Below are 12350 nucleotides of genomic sequence, written 5' to 3'. Positions count from 1 at the left end.
GGATGGAGTCTATTAATTCGAGGCACGAGTTAGATGCCCCCTAACCTTGTCAACGTTCACCTAATACTCGGCATTGGAGAATAATTGATGTGGTCTAAACTTAATATATTGGATGACCTAGATGTTGTACTTTGGATCCCTCCTAATAAAGTTCTGCCTTAGTGGGGGGGGGGGGGGGGGGGGAATACAAAAGATAGGGAGAGATCATCAGTCAATAATCACCCGACACATGGCTTCCACATGGTGTCCAAGGTGGAAGGAGAAAACAAGGGCCACCCCTTACTTGTTTGTCCATGTGGATAAGGATCCAAGATAAACGATTAGAGATTGTCCCCTTTTGTCACCCGAATGAATAAAAGATCAAGAAGAGATTGTTGAAAGCGATTAGAGGTTACCTCCTTATAAAATATTTCATGAAATAAATAGTCCTTTCATGATCATATATAAAAGCTTATTTTCAACACAATGAATTGGAAGATCATTTTTTTGACCACTCAGTACCCACACTCACCTACCTCAGGCGGGATTGAATTGAGAAAACAGTCGCCCAACTTACAAACATCAATCAACCAAGGTGTCACATTACTAGTTTTATTTGAAAGCAGTTTGCATGTAGCCTCCTGCAACGTCAAATTTTATTTATCTCTTCATCACCCCAATGGAACGATGATATGAATACCGATTTGGAGTACGACTTGAATTAGGAACGGTGGAGTTGGCCGTCTCCTTATGTCGCTTCCGACTTGAATACCGTTTACTCCCTTTCTGTCGCTCTATCCAGCTTCGTCACGGAGATGGCGTCGTCGGCGCACACGAACTCGTCGTAGCGGTAGAAGATCTCCGCCATCAGCAGGCACGCCGTCTCCACCACGTAGTCCTTCGCGGCGCACTGCTTGTTGGCCGGCGTCGGCGTACCCGTCTCCGGCCCGTTGGACCAGAAGACGTACTTGAGCAGCTCCTTCCCGCTGCCCATGAACCTTTCCGGGGCGAACGTCTCCGGGTCGTCGAACACCGCTGGATCCCGCATCACCAGCGGCTGGTACCCGCACAGCAACTCCCCCTTCTCAACCTTGAACGCCGCGTCGTGGGAGTTCAGCGTGAAGTCGGTGCGCGCCCGCCCGTACTGCAGCGGCACCGGCGGGTTCAGCCGCAGGACCTCGTACACCGTCGATCGCACCAGCTCCATCTCCCGCACCGTCTCGAAGCTCGGCCGCTTCTCCCCTCTACTCTTCATGACCCTGCGCACCTCGTCCTTGAGCTTCTCCCGCAGGCCCGTCTTGTCCCTCCCTATGGTGGTCAGGAGCGTGGGGAAGAAGACCGAGAAGCCGCCGAAGGCGTTGAATCCTAGGACGAACAAGATGTTGTTGATGGCGTCGTGCTTGCTGAGCCCGTGCTCGGTTTCCGCTCGCTGGACAACCTCTTGGCCTTGCTTCTCGACGAATTCGTACAGCTTCCGGTAATCGCGGCTCACGAGGAAGAAGGGGAGGGGGAAGGAGTGGAGGAGGATCTCCTCCAGGGGTTGCGGGATGGCCCCGACCTTCACCGTCGGGAGGAGCTGCAGCGCGAGCCACTTGTCGAGCATGACGAAGCCATTTTCTCCCACGTCGGGCGACACCGACGGGTCGGCCCCGATGATGGTCTTGCAGAGGAACGCGAAGATGCACTTCTGCAGCGGGCCGAATAAGCCGGCGGAGCCATCCTTGGCGATCCCCTGCTCTATGGTGGCGAGCATGACATCGAGATTGGAGAGGAACGAGGAGACCCAGGTCTTGGCGCCGCGCCTGAGGAGTTCCAAGCAGAAGCTCTTGACGCGGGCGTGGTCGGGCTCGGAGGGGTCGAGGTACACGACGACGCGGGTGTCGCCGGTGAAGCTGAGGCTGGGCATGTAGTCCCCGATGAGAATGTTCTTCTTCTCCACGACCTCGAGGTCGAAGAGGGCGGAGAAGGATGTGCAGTCGAGGACGGTGACCACGCGGGGGTCGACTCCAACGAAGAAGGGGAAGGTGGGGGGCATGTTGGTGCGGAACACGGTGCTCTTGTGGGTGGCCATCCGGCTGCGGAAGAAGGTCTCCGGTCCCTGAAACCAGAAGTAGTCGAGGCGGTCCTTGAGGGGGCCCACCAGCGGCGGGCCGTAGCTTCCAGGGATGGGCCTCGTCGGCAGCGTGGTGACGGCGGTGGCGGAGGCTGACGACCACATCATAGCCATCCGTACCTTCCCTCTCTTCTTCTTCTTCTTCTCCTCCTCTCACTTCATGTCGTGCTCATATAGCGGTCGGTCGGTATCGACCTGCCGCAAGTTAACTGCACTCTCTGCTGCGTCTCTATTTGTCTTTTTGCGGCTAAAGAATGGTCCAATAATTGAGCAGCTACAGCGGAGATATTATGAGACGCGTTCCTTTTCGTGGATCCGACCGACCGATGGATTCACGTGAACGGACGCCATCCAACGGCTCTCGTGAACCGTACGGCGCGGCGTTAGTTACCACCCACCGCAGAACAATGATTCGATTGCTCTTTTGACGTGACGTGCCGTGCTGGGATAGAATTCGGAGATCATACACGTGATTTGGATGAATCACATCACTACAACTCAGCGTCCGGATTGTTGGATAACGTTCACGGGTTGATAGTGATTGGAATAACACTTAAGGTGACGTGGGATAATTAGGAACGTAATTCTGATGGTGACAGGTAAAATAACACGGTTGAATTATGAGTACATCGGTGTTACAATCGAAGTACAAATGATACGATAAATAATGATTTTCATGATTGAAAGAAATAATTACACTCGACATGCCTCGTCAATCACTAACGTCAGTGGGTCCCACTTGTCTAAATAATACACTCGAAATAATATCCCCACCCTTTTTTTAAAGAGAAAATATGCTTTAATCTAAAAAGAAACCACACAGGATATTAGGTGGTGGTGGTGGTGGTGGTGGGTCGCCTCTAAGAAAAATAAAAAGAATTGCCAGTCTGGCAAAATTAATTATGCTGTGAGCTATTGTGTTGATTGTTCTGCTGATATGACTACAGTGAGTGACATGCACAGCAGAAGCCAAGTACAAAATATCCTTGCAGAAGGGGTACAGGATGTTGGAACGTTTGGTTGGGATGTTCCCAAGGGTCATAGAATCCGCGAAGACTTCAAGGATCTTTGAGCCTACGCAGTGAGACAGCTCTGACGTCTTCAGTGTTGTGGAGGAGGAGGAGGAGGAGGAAGTGCCTGCCACTAGGGTTCTTGATCCTGCAGAGAAGGAAAAGAGCTATCTCAATAAAGAGTGAAGTTAAAGGGGGTATGGATGATTTGGCTTCATTCATATGTTTCCAAATAAGCCAAAGATAATTTGCAATAAGAGTCCTTGTGAAAGTCAAGCTCATCCCCTTCCTCCAAAAGCCAAAAGAGACGAAAGCTGTAAGATAGTTTGGAGCTAGCAAGATGCCAGTAGTTCATTTTACGAAGATATGTTTAAGTTTAACCGAATCTTGACTGGAGTTGCAAGAGCAAGAGGTAGATATATAATTATGCAAGAAAGGGGCAATGAATTCAGAGGTGGGGAGCTTTTTTTCTCACCGGAGCTTCCAAAGAAAATTTTTGACTCGAGGAATCACAGGTAGCTACATCACCATCCACCCAAGCCAGTAGGCAGACTCATAAATAATAATTGGGATTGAAAAGGAGGAATATGGAGAGGATGGCCTGGGTGAGTTCATGGCGAAAGAGAGAATCAAATAGGCTGATGTTCCAAAGGTTACTGTTCATGAGATCACTAACCCACCGATATGAGTTGAGAGTGTCCCGATTAATGAATGCAAGACAGTAGGAGAGGAGACTATTAGTGATTCAAGGGTCGTTCCAGATTGAGGATTTTCCTAAATCCCAGCTTGGATCTGTCGAGGACGTTGCGATGGTTTTTCTTGCTGTTGGGTGTCTGCCATGGGTGAATGACACTATATTTGGTCGATAGGAGTCTAGCTGAAAGGTTAGAAGAGTTGTTAGGAAGGGATAGAAGTTTCTTGGTGCAGATAGTGGTTTTGATCAATATAATCTCCCTAATTCCTAGATTACCTTCAGCTTTCGGACTGGTGATGCAGTTCAAACTGATGGGGGATATTTTGTTGTGAGACTGATAAGGGTTTCAGGAAAAAGCAACAAGAGAATTTAGAAATAGTAGATATGTGTTTATCAGAGATCCAGGTGTTCATGAGCATGTGCAAGGGAATGATTAGAATAGTTTTGCCTGCTTGTGATATCACAGGCCCCTCAATTCCAATCATTGAATCTGTTGAGAGCTTTTTGGGTGAGAAGGTCCTGAAACCTGATAGGGAACCGACAGTAGTGGACGTAAGCTCCCAGATTGTTTAGAGGCCAGGATCCCTCTCTCTAATCTCTAGGATGTTGCAATTCCTATATTTGGTATCAGGACTACAGGACTTGGGAAGGACAGCTGACTTACTCTTGTTGATTTGGAGTCCAGTTACGGAGGAATAGATGTTGAGGCCTTTAATGAGGTTTGGAAAATAAGGTGAAAGATCTTACCCCTTTAATGTTGTCAAAGGTAAGATTCTAAATACCATACCATACCGGTATACCGATCAGCTATCGGCACGATAGCTACACTAAAGTGTATTGACGTACTGCCCATATCAATCCTCTATTGGCTCAATTCGTACCACCTGTATCGAGCGGTATGGTACGATATTACAAACCATGATCAGATGTGATCTTTTTAGCTACAAATTCCTCAGGCATATTGGTGAGGTTTTGTTAGACCATGAGGAAGAGGAGGGAAGAGAGAGGGACCCCTGCCTCAACCCTGGAGCTTTTAAACCAATTTGAAGGGAATCTCTATCTATCAAAAATGAGAAGATGGTCAATGAGATACTGAAACGGATCCGGGAGAGAAACATGGAGTGGGCCAATTTATATCCGATTGATATGTTATTGCGGATGGATATGACGGTATTGAAAGCAAATTGATTTTGTTCAATAACCAAATCAAAAAGGAGCTCGAGTCTATTCTTTAGATAAGGATACTGCAGAGAGAGATGAGTCTTTAGTTTGAATCCTCGGAAGGATTAGGGATTTAGGGAATGAAAACCAGATTAATTTTGATCCAAGAAGGAAGGGTGGATGTGGTATGAATCTCATTGAAAGCATGATAGAGGGGCTGAGGGCTCATCCCATGCCCATTAAGGCGAGATGGAATTCATTGAAGGTGAAAGGATTGGTGAGTGTCTGGGGAGGGTCGGCCAGTTAACAAGATTATGATAATGATCTCGCATTTGATAATATATTGCAAGATCAAGTGAGGAGCGATCTAGGACAATACAAATGAAAACACACTTGAAGCCGAAATGAAGATCAGACTCAACAAATAACTAAGTCGTAAAATGATGACAGCAAGAACCATCATAACTCAATAACTCAATGCAAGTCAAGGAAGGGAACAACTTGAGTGTAACTTGATGAATAACCCAAGCCATATAAAGAGAGTTGATATAAAAGATGAAACATAAAACGAAAACACAAAACTTTCCTTGGACAAAGGTCTAGAATACGAACTCTTGCAGAGACAAGAGCGAGATCATGTCAGTGAAAACAGAGGATATAGAGGCCAAGTCCTCCACCATGGATCCATCCTCCCTCTTAATGTGGTGAATATAAATAGATCTCCTTTGTCTGATTGTGTTATGGAAGAAGCTGGTGTTTTATCAGCATCCCTGAGACAATTGATCTTGGCTTTAGCAAGCCATTTTCAGGTGAATCTGTCTAGAAAAACAGGATAAGAAGGGTGTATCACCCCCCAGTTTATTAGAAGTAGAATTAAGACAGTTAAAATCCACACAAATCAACCAAGGTAGATCCGAGAGATCAAAATTCGAAAGAAAACGCCAGTGAGCATTGCGTTGAGAAGCATCAGTAATTATGTAGACTGCTGAGAGAGGTCAGGGGTGCGTACCTCTCTATTCCACCATTAAGTGCAAAGAATGTTGTGAGATACTAACAGGGGAAGCTTTGAGAGTACCGGGGTTCCAAGCGACGATGATTCCACCAGACCGACCTTAAGCCGGGCAAACTGCTCCATCTAGAGAATGTGGGTTGAGGGATAATGGAGAATGGGTTTGGGGGGATGTGTTGGTGAGGAAATGGGGCGAGGCGATGACATCTAGAGAAGCGTGAGGAAACGGGGTTGTGCTTGTTTGCAGGGTGGGCGAGGGGTTGTCGTCCCTTTACAAAGGAGGGTGTGACAGTCGAGTAGGCGGCATCCTAAGACGTTAGCACCGGTGGCATGTCAGGGTGGAGGGGCGCATCTCCAATGACGCAGTATTGGAAAGGAGGGGAAGAACTAATACAATCTGGGGAAGCACCATCGGGGTTTAATGCTGGTTTGAAAGGGTGACCCGAAGATGGAACGGGATGGCGGGAAACAGGAGAAAGCAAAGGCCCGTTTGGTACGGGATTCACCAGGCTGCGAGGTGGCCGGAGCGGGTTCAGTGGGCTGAGGTGAGGCGCTGGAGTGGACCGATGTTGCGCCAAAACGACTACTGTAACAGGATTTGTGTTGGCCTTTGAACCAGGGCCCGTACAGTGGGTGTTCTCCGTTCGTGCCAATCTCTGTAACAGAGCCAATGCCCACCTGCGGCATCCTTGCCAGGGGCGGCCGTTTGCTCCGGCGGCTTGCTTTGGTTGCATTGATCGATTTTATGGCCAACAAGCCTGCAGGTGAAACAAAAATTGGATAGGCTTTCATACGTAACTGATTGAAAGAAATGAGAATCACCTATTCGAACCCAGATTCCTTGAGGGATGGAATGGGAGAAGTCAAGCATGATGCAAACCCTAGCATACCTCGCTCTAGTTCCAGAGGTGGTGACAGCATCAACTTTGACAGCTGATCCAATGCTATCGGCGATTTGGAGGAGAGCGCGATGGTACATCAGTTCAATGGGGAGGCTAGGAAGATGGATCCAGATTGGGGGCAGACTTTACGTTTTCCTTCAAAGGTCGGAAGTTTGCTCTCCTTGGGAAGAGGTTGAGAGCATGTCCGCGAAGGAACCATGGCTCCCCTGTAAGAGTGTTCGTCGGGTCAGCCTCCGACCGGAATCGGAAACACAGGTAGCCTGCCGCAACGTCAATGACCTGGACATCTGCTTGTAGCTTCCACAAGGCCAGAAGCTTACCTTTGATGAACTCCAAAGGGCGTGCTTTGCCGAAAAATTTGTAGAGTTGTCAGTGACTCCTTGCATTCTGCACTTCCTCTGGATTTAGGACCGCGACGTGCTTGGAGCTCTTTTGAATCCTAGCGATCTTCTCTGCCAGCTCCGTGTCGAAACGCCAAGGGTCATCTGAAGAGGATTGCCTGAGGAGGCTTGCCCAAAAGGGTGAGACTTTATGCGCTTGCAAGGAGGTAGCAGTGCGAGTTTGGCTTTTGTCGAGGGGAGAAGAGGCTGCTCCCGAAGAGGGAGATGCCCCTTCAGTAGCGGGGCCTTGGAGGAGGAGCTCAGGAGAAGGGGGGGAGGGGAGGAGGAGGATCAGGCGGTTTCTTCAGACGAGGAATGGGAGCACTTGTCGCTGGCGGGGAAGAAGCACTCGTCGGCATTGCCTTGGCTTAGTTGTGGGAGGCTTCTTTCCTCACACTCTTACTACTGATATCTTGTATTTTGGAGGCCCATTTGAACAATGTGTTCTCATCTGCGACAAGAACATGGGCTTGGCCTCACCAAGTGTATACTGTATTATATATATAGAACCTTATCGCCATCTAGAGGGAGGAGAAGTGGGAGTGAGAGTCTCGGCGATGTCTGTCTACCAACCCACTCAGGGGCAACATGGCGAGGAGAAAAGCGGCCGCAGCTGTCTCCTTCAAGGTAATTCCCTGCATCCCATCCCAAAATGTACTGCCTATACTTTTCCATATCAGGCGTTGGAGTCGAATGCATCGTAGCTTTGGTCAATCAGAAGTTGCAGTTCTTGTTGCCGACCTGATATGTGCTTCCTGAACTCCCCGGCGATTGTAATGTAGGATTCTGGTGTTCATGATTCATGCTTTTCTTGGATCTTGCAGTGAGATTTCCCCACTTCCTGCATCGTATTGAAAATTTAACCTAGTTTTTTTGGAACCAAACAACCAGATTGTGAGTTATACTAGATCTGTAACATGCATGCACTCAATCTGCTACCAGACAATGCAAATCACATGTTTGTTGAAAAGCCACAGCCAGATTTCTTAGTATGTTCGGTTTGCTTATTTTTAAACTGTTTTATTAAGAGTTCTGAGTACTTAAATGTTTGAAATTGATATGGTTGAGTTCATTGGATAGGGATCGGGCTTCCTCTTTATTATTTCAGCAAGGCAGAAAAGGATTCTGGTTGCTCATCGGAGAAGATTGAGCCTCAGTCCACATTCCTTGATAGGCTTCTTAAAGAGGTAGAGGAGTTAGATGTCAATGATATGGATTTTCTGCAAATGAGCTTAATTATGTTACATGTTATTGTAGTGGGACGATCGCAAGGTTAGACGGCTGTTCCATCATGATGTCAATGCCTATGAAACCAAGGTCAAGATGTTCTTTGCTCTCATGAGGTGAATCGATCACTTTGGGTACCTTTGTGATGTTAATATTCTTGGATGTCCTTTTTTTTTTCTTTGCAGATACTTTCAGGAGATTATGGTTTTATTTTACAGTTAATTGAAGGGCGTGACCTCAAGAAAAGACCAACTGAGTTCAGAATCGATAGAGTTCTGCAACCCTTTGATGGGAAAAAGTTTAACTTCACAAAAATTGCGCAAGAGGAAATGCTAATTAGATTTGAAGAGAGTGAGAATGACGACAGGGGTTTTTTTGAAAATACTCCAATCGCAGCTTCGGAATCCCCTAATGTTATTGCCATCAATGTGCATATCGTTTGGCTGCTACTACTGATTATACTATTATCTGATATATATAACTAAATATTATGAGAACTTGTGTTTTTGCAGGTCAGCCCAATAGATTATGGTCATGTACTCCTGATTCCTCGCATATTGGACTGCTTACCTCAAAGGCTTGATGAACAGAGCTTCTCACTTGCTGTGTACGTGGCAAGAGAGGCTGAAACTCCCTACTTTAGAGTGGCTTATAACAGTCTTGGTGCCTTTGCGACCATTAACCACCTCCACTTTCAGGTTGCTGATCTATTGATACAACGGTTGGTGTTTTATTCGAACTCGTGGCTGAACTTTATATTTTTCTGGCTGACTTTGTGACGTCAGGCTTTCTACCTGGTGGGAGCGTTCCCAGTTGAAAAGGCTCCTACTCAAAGAATTATGACTCTGGCAAGTGGGGTAGAGATCTTTCAACTCTCACATTATCCTGTAAGAGGTCTTGTTTTTGGAGGTGGAAGCAACCTGGAGGATCTATCAATTGCTGTCTCTATAGCCTGCATTTTCCTACAGGATAATGACATCCCCTACAATGTCATCATATCTGATGCCGGCAAACGAATATTCCTCCTACTGCAGGTAATCTTAGTCGGCTGCAATTTGATTTAAAGAGTTGTTTGTATTTGCATTAATTCCTAATGCTTTATTCACCATCTTGTATATCAAAATGAATTCGCTAGTGTTACGCTGAGAAACGAACTCGTGGAGAAGTGAACCAGGAGTTTCTTGAAATGCAAATTAATCCAGCAGCATGGGAACTCGGTGGCTACATGGTGGTGAAACGAAGGAAGGATTACCAGGAAACATCTGAAGATACACTATGGAGGTTCCTCGATGAGGTGGCATCTGTTTCTGCGGAGCGGTTCAAAGAGATCAAGGAGTGCATCTTGAGCACCCTTTCTGATAAAATTGTTGAGAGAAACATGGGAAGGGAAGACGATCATAAATGCTGACTCCAGCATGATCATTCCAGGGAAGAAAGGAAGCAGTTTCTCCTCGTGGCGACACTGATAACTGGTTTGATGTGTGTTTTAGTCGTCGTTACTGGTCATCGATCCCTTGGTGTGTTTAAATGATGTACAACATTCCATTAGGACTCTGTTAGCAATGTCCGTCTGTCATGCTCCTAATACTAAAATTCTGAACATTGTTTTAAGTGATTCGATTTCAATTATAAAGTCAAGGTGTCTATCATTGTTCAATCAACAGTCTTCATTAGCATAAATCTCGTGGCCAAGCAACATAGAATACACCATAAAAAGTCAGTCTGAGTGTTGCTATGGGAACAATCTATCATTATCAAAGGTGTCTGCATGTATCTGATTGTGTTTATATATTTACTATATTTTTAACACTTGTAGTTTCTCATTCAAAATTTAATTAATACTGAGATTAATTATATATTATCCTTTATAATTAATTATTTTTAGCATTTTGATCTTTATATTTTTTTAATATTATATTAGGATCATTATACTTACGAAAATAAAATATTTAGATTTATATATAATATTAAAAAATAATTTTATAGTGTTAAAAATCAAATGTTTAGAGTGAAGAGTTTAATTTGAGCAATCGAATCAAATGTTTTACTTTTATAAGTATAAGGATCTCGATATAATTTTTGAAAATATAACTATTAAGATACTAAAAGTAATTAACTACATTAAGTAATTTATAATTTACCCATTAATTCTGCTTTATCAAATGCTCTCAATGAAAAAACTTAGTTTAGCTTAAAGAACTTTGGGTATCACTTTGGCAGAGTTTAAATCTCTTCAAGATCAAGATGAACAATTGATCATATTTCCAACCTCCATGCAACTCGTGCTTCTCAAGAACAGTGGCAGTAGTTGTTTCCAAGTAAAGCAGCGAGAAGCAATACTCCTCGAAGGAGAAGTCCACCCTCAACCCCAATGCACTGACATCACAGCCTGAGATCCCGCACCTCTACCCGGTAGTCGACCGACCAACTTCTCTCCCTCTCTCTCTCTCAAGCCATGGTTGCCCCATCAGTAAGCATGTGTCGAGGCTCGACCGATGACTACGCTCCGCTGTCTTTCTTCAACGTCAAGGAAGCTCGGTGGCAGAAGGGACGACCAATGTGTAGCTCCTGCTTCCCGACTCCCCGCGTTCTGAGGCCCCAAAAGACTCGAACGCATTTAAAGAAACCCAATTGATGGAGTCACGAGTAAGCAAATGCAGCTCCCGAGTTCATATACCTCTCGCTCCGGACTACCCAGGTCAAGCTGTCACACACAGGAACCCTTCTCTCTAGATCTCGTTATCCATGACTTGTCCCCCTCTCCTCCACCCTTCACCCCCTCCTCCATGGCCTTGAGGAGGTCTGCCCTTATCGGGCTCCTCTGGCTCACCATCCTCTTGTTCTTGATTCACGGGTGGAGCCATCTGAGGTCCAGGCGGCGGATCAGTCCCTCGTCAGTCCCCCGGAAGCTGCTGGTGTCTTATAAGTTCGATCCCTCGGCGTTCACCCACACCAGCCATTATCGCCATCACCACCGTCACCGCCCTCACCACCATCATCGCAAGCAAACTACGCATTCATCCGCGGACCAACCCGGTGGCGACGAGATCGACTCTCGGTACGGTGCGGAGAAGCGAGTCGTCCCCACCGGGCCGAACCCGTTGCACCACTGAGCGATGATGTCCCTGTAGGTGGTGAGCGATCGACATCTTGTTGGTTGATCCCATTCTTTGAAGCTGGAAGTGTTCATTAAGCTCGCATGATACGAATAATCGCTTCAACCTGCACGCTTTCTTCATTGCTTGTCTGTGTGTATGCTACCTTGGCAACTTGGAACTCCAACCTGCCGAGTCCGTGCAATCCCTGCCAAAGCAAGAAGAAAGAGAAGCACACGTACAAGTTTCTTCACGTTCGTGTTGGCATTGGGAACTCTGTAGGTGTATTCTACGTTACACACACATGCATAACCGGGACGGCACGGCACGGCATGTCTTTTATTATGGAGCGATTAATGCATGATGGATACGTTTGAAGCCTTTGGGTTTGTATTATGACTACTCTCTCGTCGACGATCAATATCTATTCCTTGTATATTCTATTTGTTTGTTTTCACCATCAATCCGAAACAGCGATGTATTAGACTCATTTATCACGATGGATGGTTTGAAAATTCATTCGATAAATTTTTATATCTAAAATATTAATCCGATCACAATGTATATAAGGATTTATCAGAATTTAAATCTTGAACGTGTGAGTTAGGTTAGCTCGTAAAGACTTTATCGTATTACCACTTATCCATTTATGGAAAAATAAAAATAAAAATCACAATCCAGTAATAATCCATATTAGTTTATCTGTATATTGCAAGTTTGCCACTACATAGTTTCAGGTTCTTCTTTGCTAGCCCGGCAAAGCAGCCCATTCTGGCCTCG

At 45.9% G+C, this 12350-nt stretch overlaps 2 protein-coding genes and 1 long non-coding RNA gene across 4 annotated transcripts; 1 reads left to right on the top strand and 2 right to left on the bottom strand.

Moving 5' to 3' along the window:
* Positions 1-565: 565 nt before the first annotated feature.
* LOC135676243 (fatty acid hydroperoxide lyase, chloroplastic-like) lies at positions 566-2276 on the bottom strand. Its single transcript, XM_065187198.1, has one exon. It carries the CDS (start codon positions 2204-2206, stop codon positions 755-757), a length of 1452 nt encoding a protein of 483 aa, XP_065043270.1. The 5' UTR covers positions 2207-2276; the 3' UTR covers positions 566-754.
* A 686-nt stretch (positions 2277-2962) lies between these two features.
* On the bottom strand, positions 2963-7618 carry LOC103987733 (uncharacterized). Of its 2 annotated transcripts, XR_001978840.2 has the most exons (4): positions 7189-7615; positions 6857-7074; positions 5570-6724; positions 2963-3250 (listed from the first exon to the last, which is right to left on the bottom strand). It is a non-coding gene; the product is annotated as an uncharacterized LOC103987733 (long non-coding RNA). The 2 variants fall into 2 exon arrangements; XR_671919.3 differs by having other exon boundaries at positions 2963-6724; positions 7189-7618.
* A 100-nt stretch (positions 7619-7718) lies between these two features.
* On the top strand, positions 7719-10132 carry LOC135676244 (GDP-L-galactose phosphorylase 1-like). Its single transcript, XM_065187199.1, has 7 exons — positions 7719-7875; positions 8329-8435; positions 8506-8565; positions 8661-8903; positions 8988-9173; positions 9261-9509; positions 9611-10132. The coding sequence occupies exons 1-7, from the start codon at positions 7806-7808 to the stop codon at positions 9881-9883; spliced, it is 1188 nt and encodes a 395-aa protein (XP_065043271.1). The 5' UTR covers positions 7719-7805; the 3' UTR covers positions 9884-10132.
* The last annotated feature ends 2218 nt before the right edge of the window (positions 10133-12350 follow it).

The sequence above is a fragment of the Musa acuminata genome, chromosome BXJ1-6, assembly GCF_036884655.1.
Source record: "Musa acuminata AAA Group cultivar baxijiao chromosome BXJ1-6, Cavendish_Baxijiao_AAA, whole genome shotgun sequence".
In the NCBI taxonomy this organism is placed as follows: domain Eukaryota; kingdom Viridiplantae; phylum Streptophyta; class Magnoliopsida; order Zingiberales; family Musaceae; genus Musa; species Musa acuminata.
The sequence above is the reverse complement of the archived record's forward strand: the minus strand, read 5'-3'. Positions and strand labels throughout refer to the sequence as shown.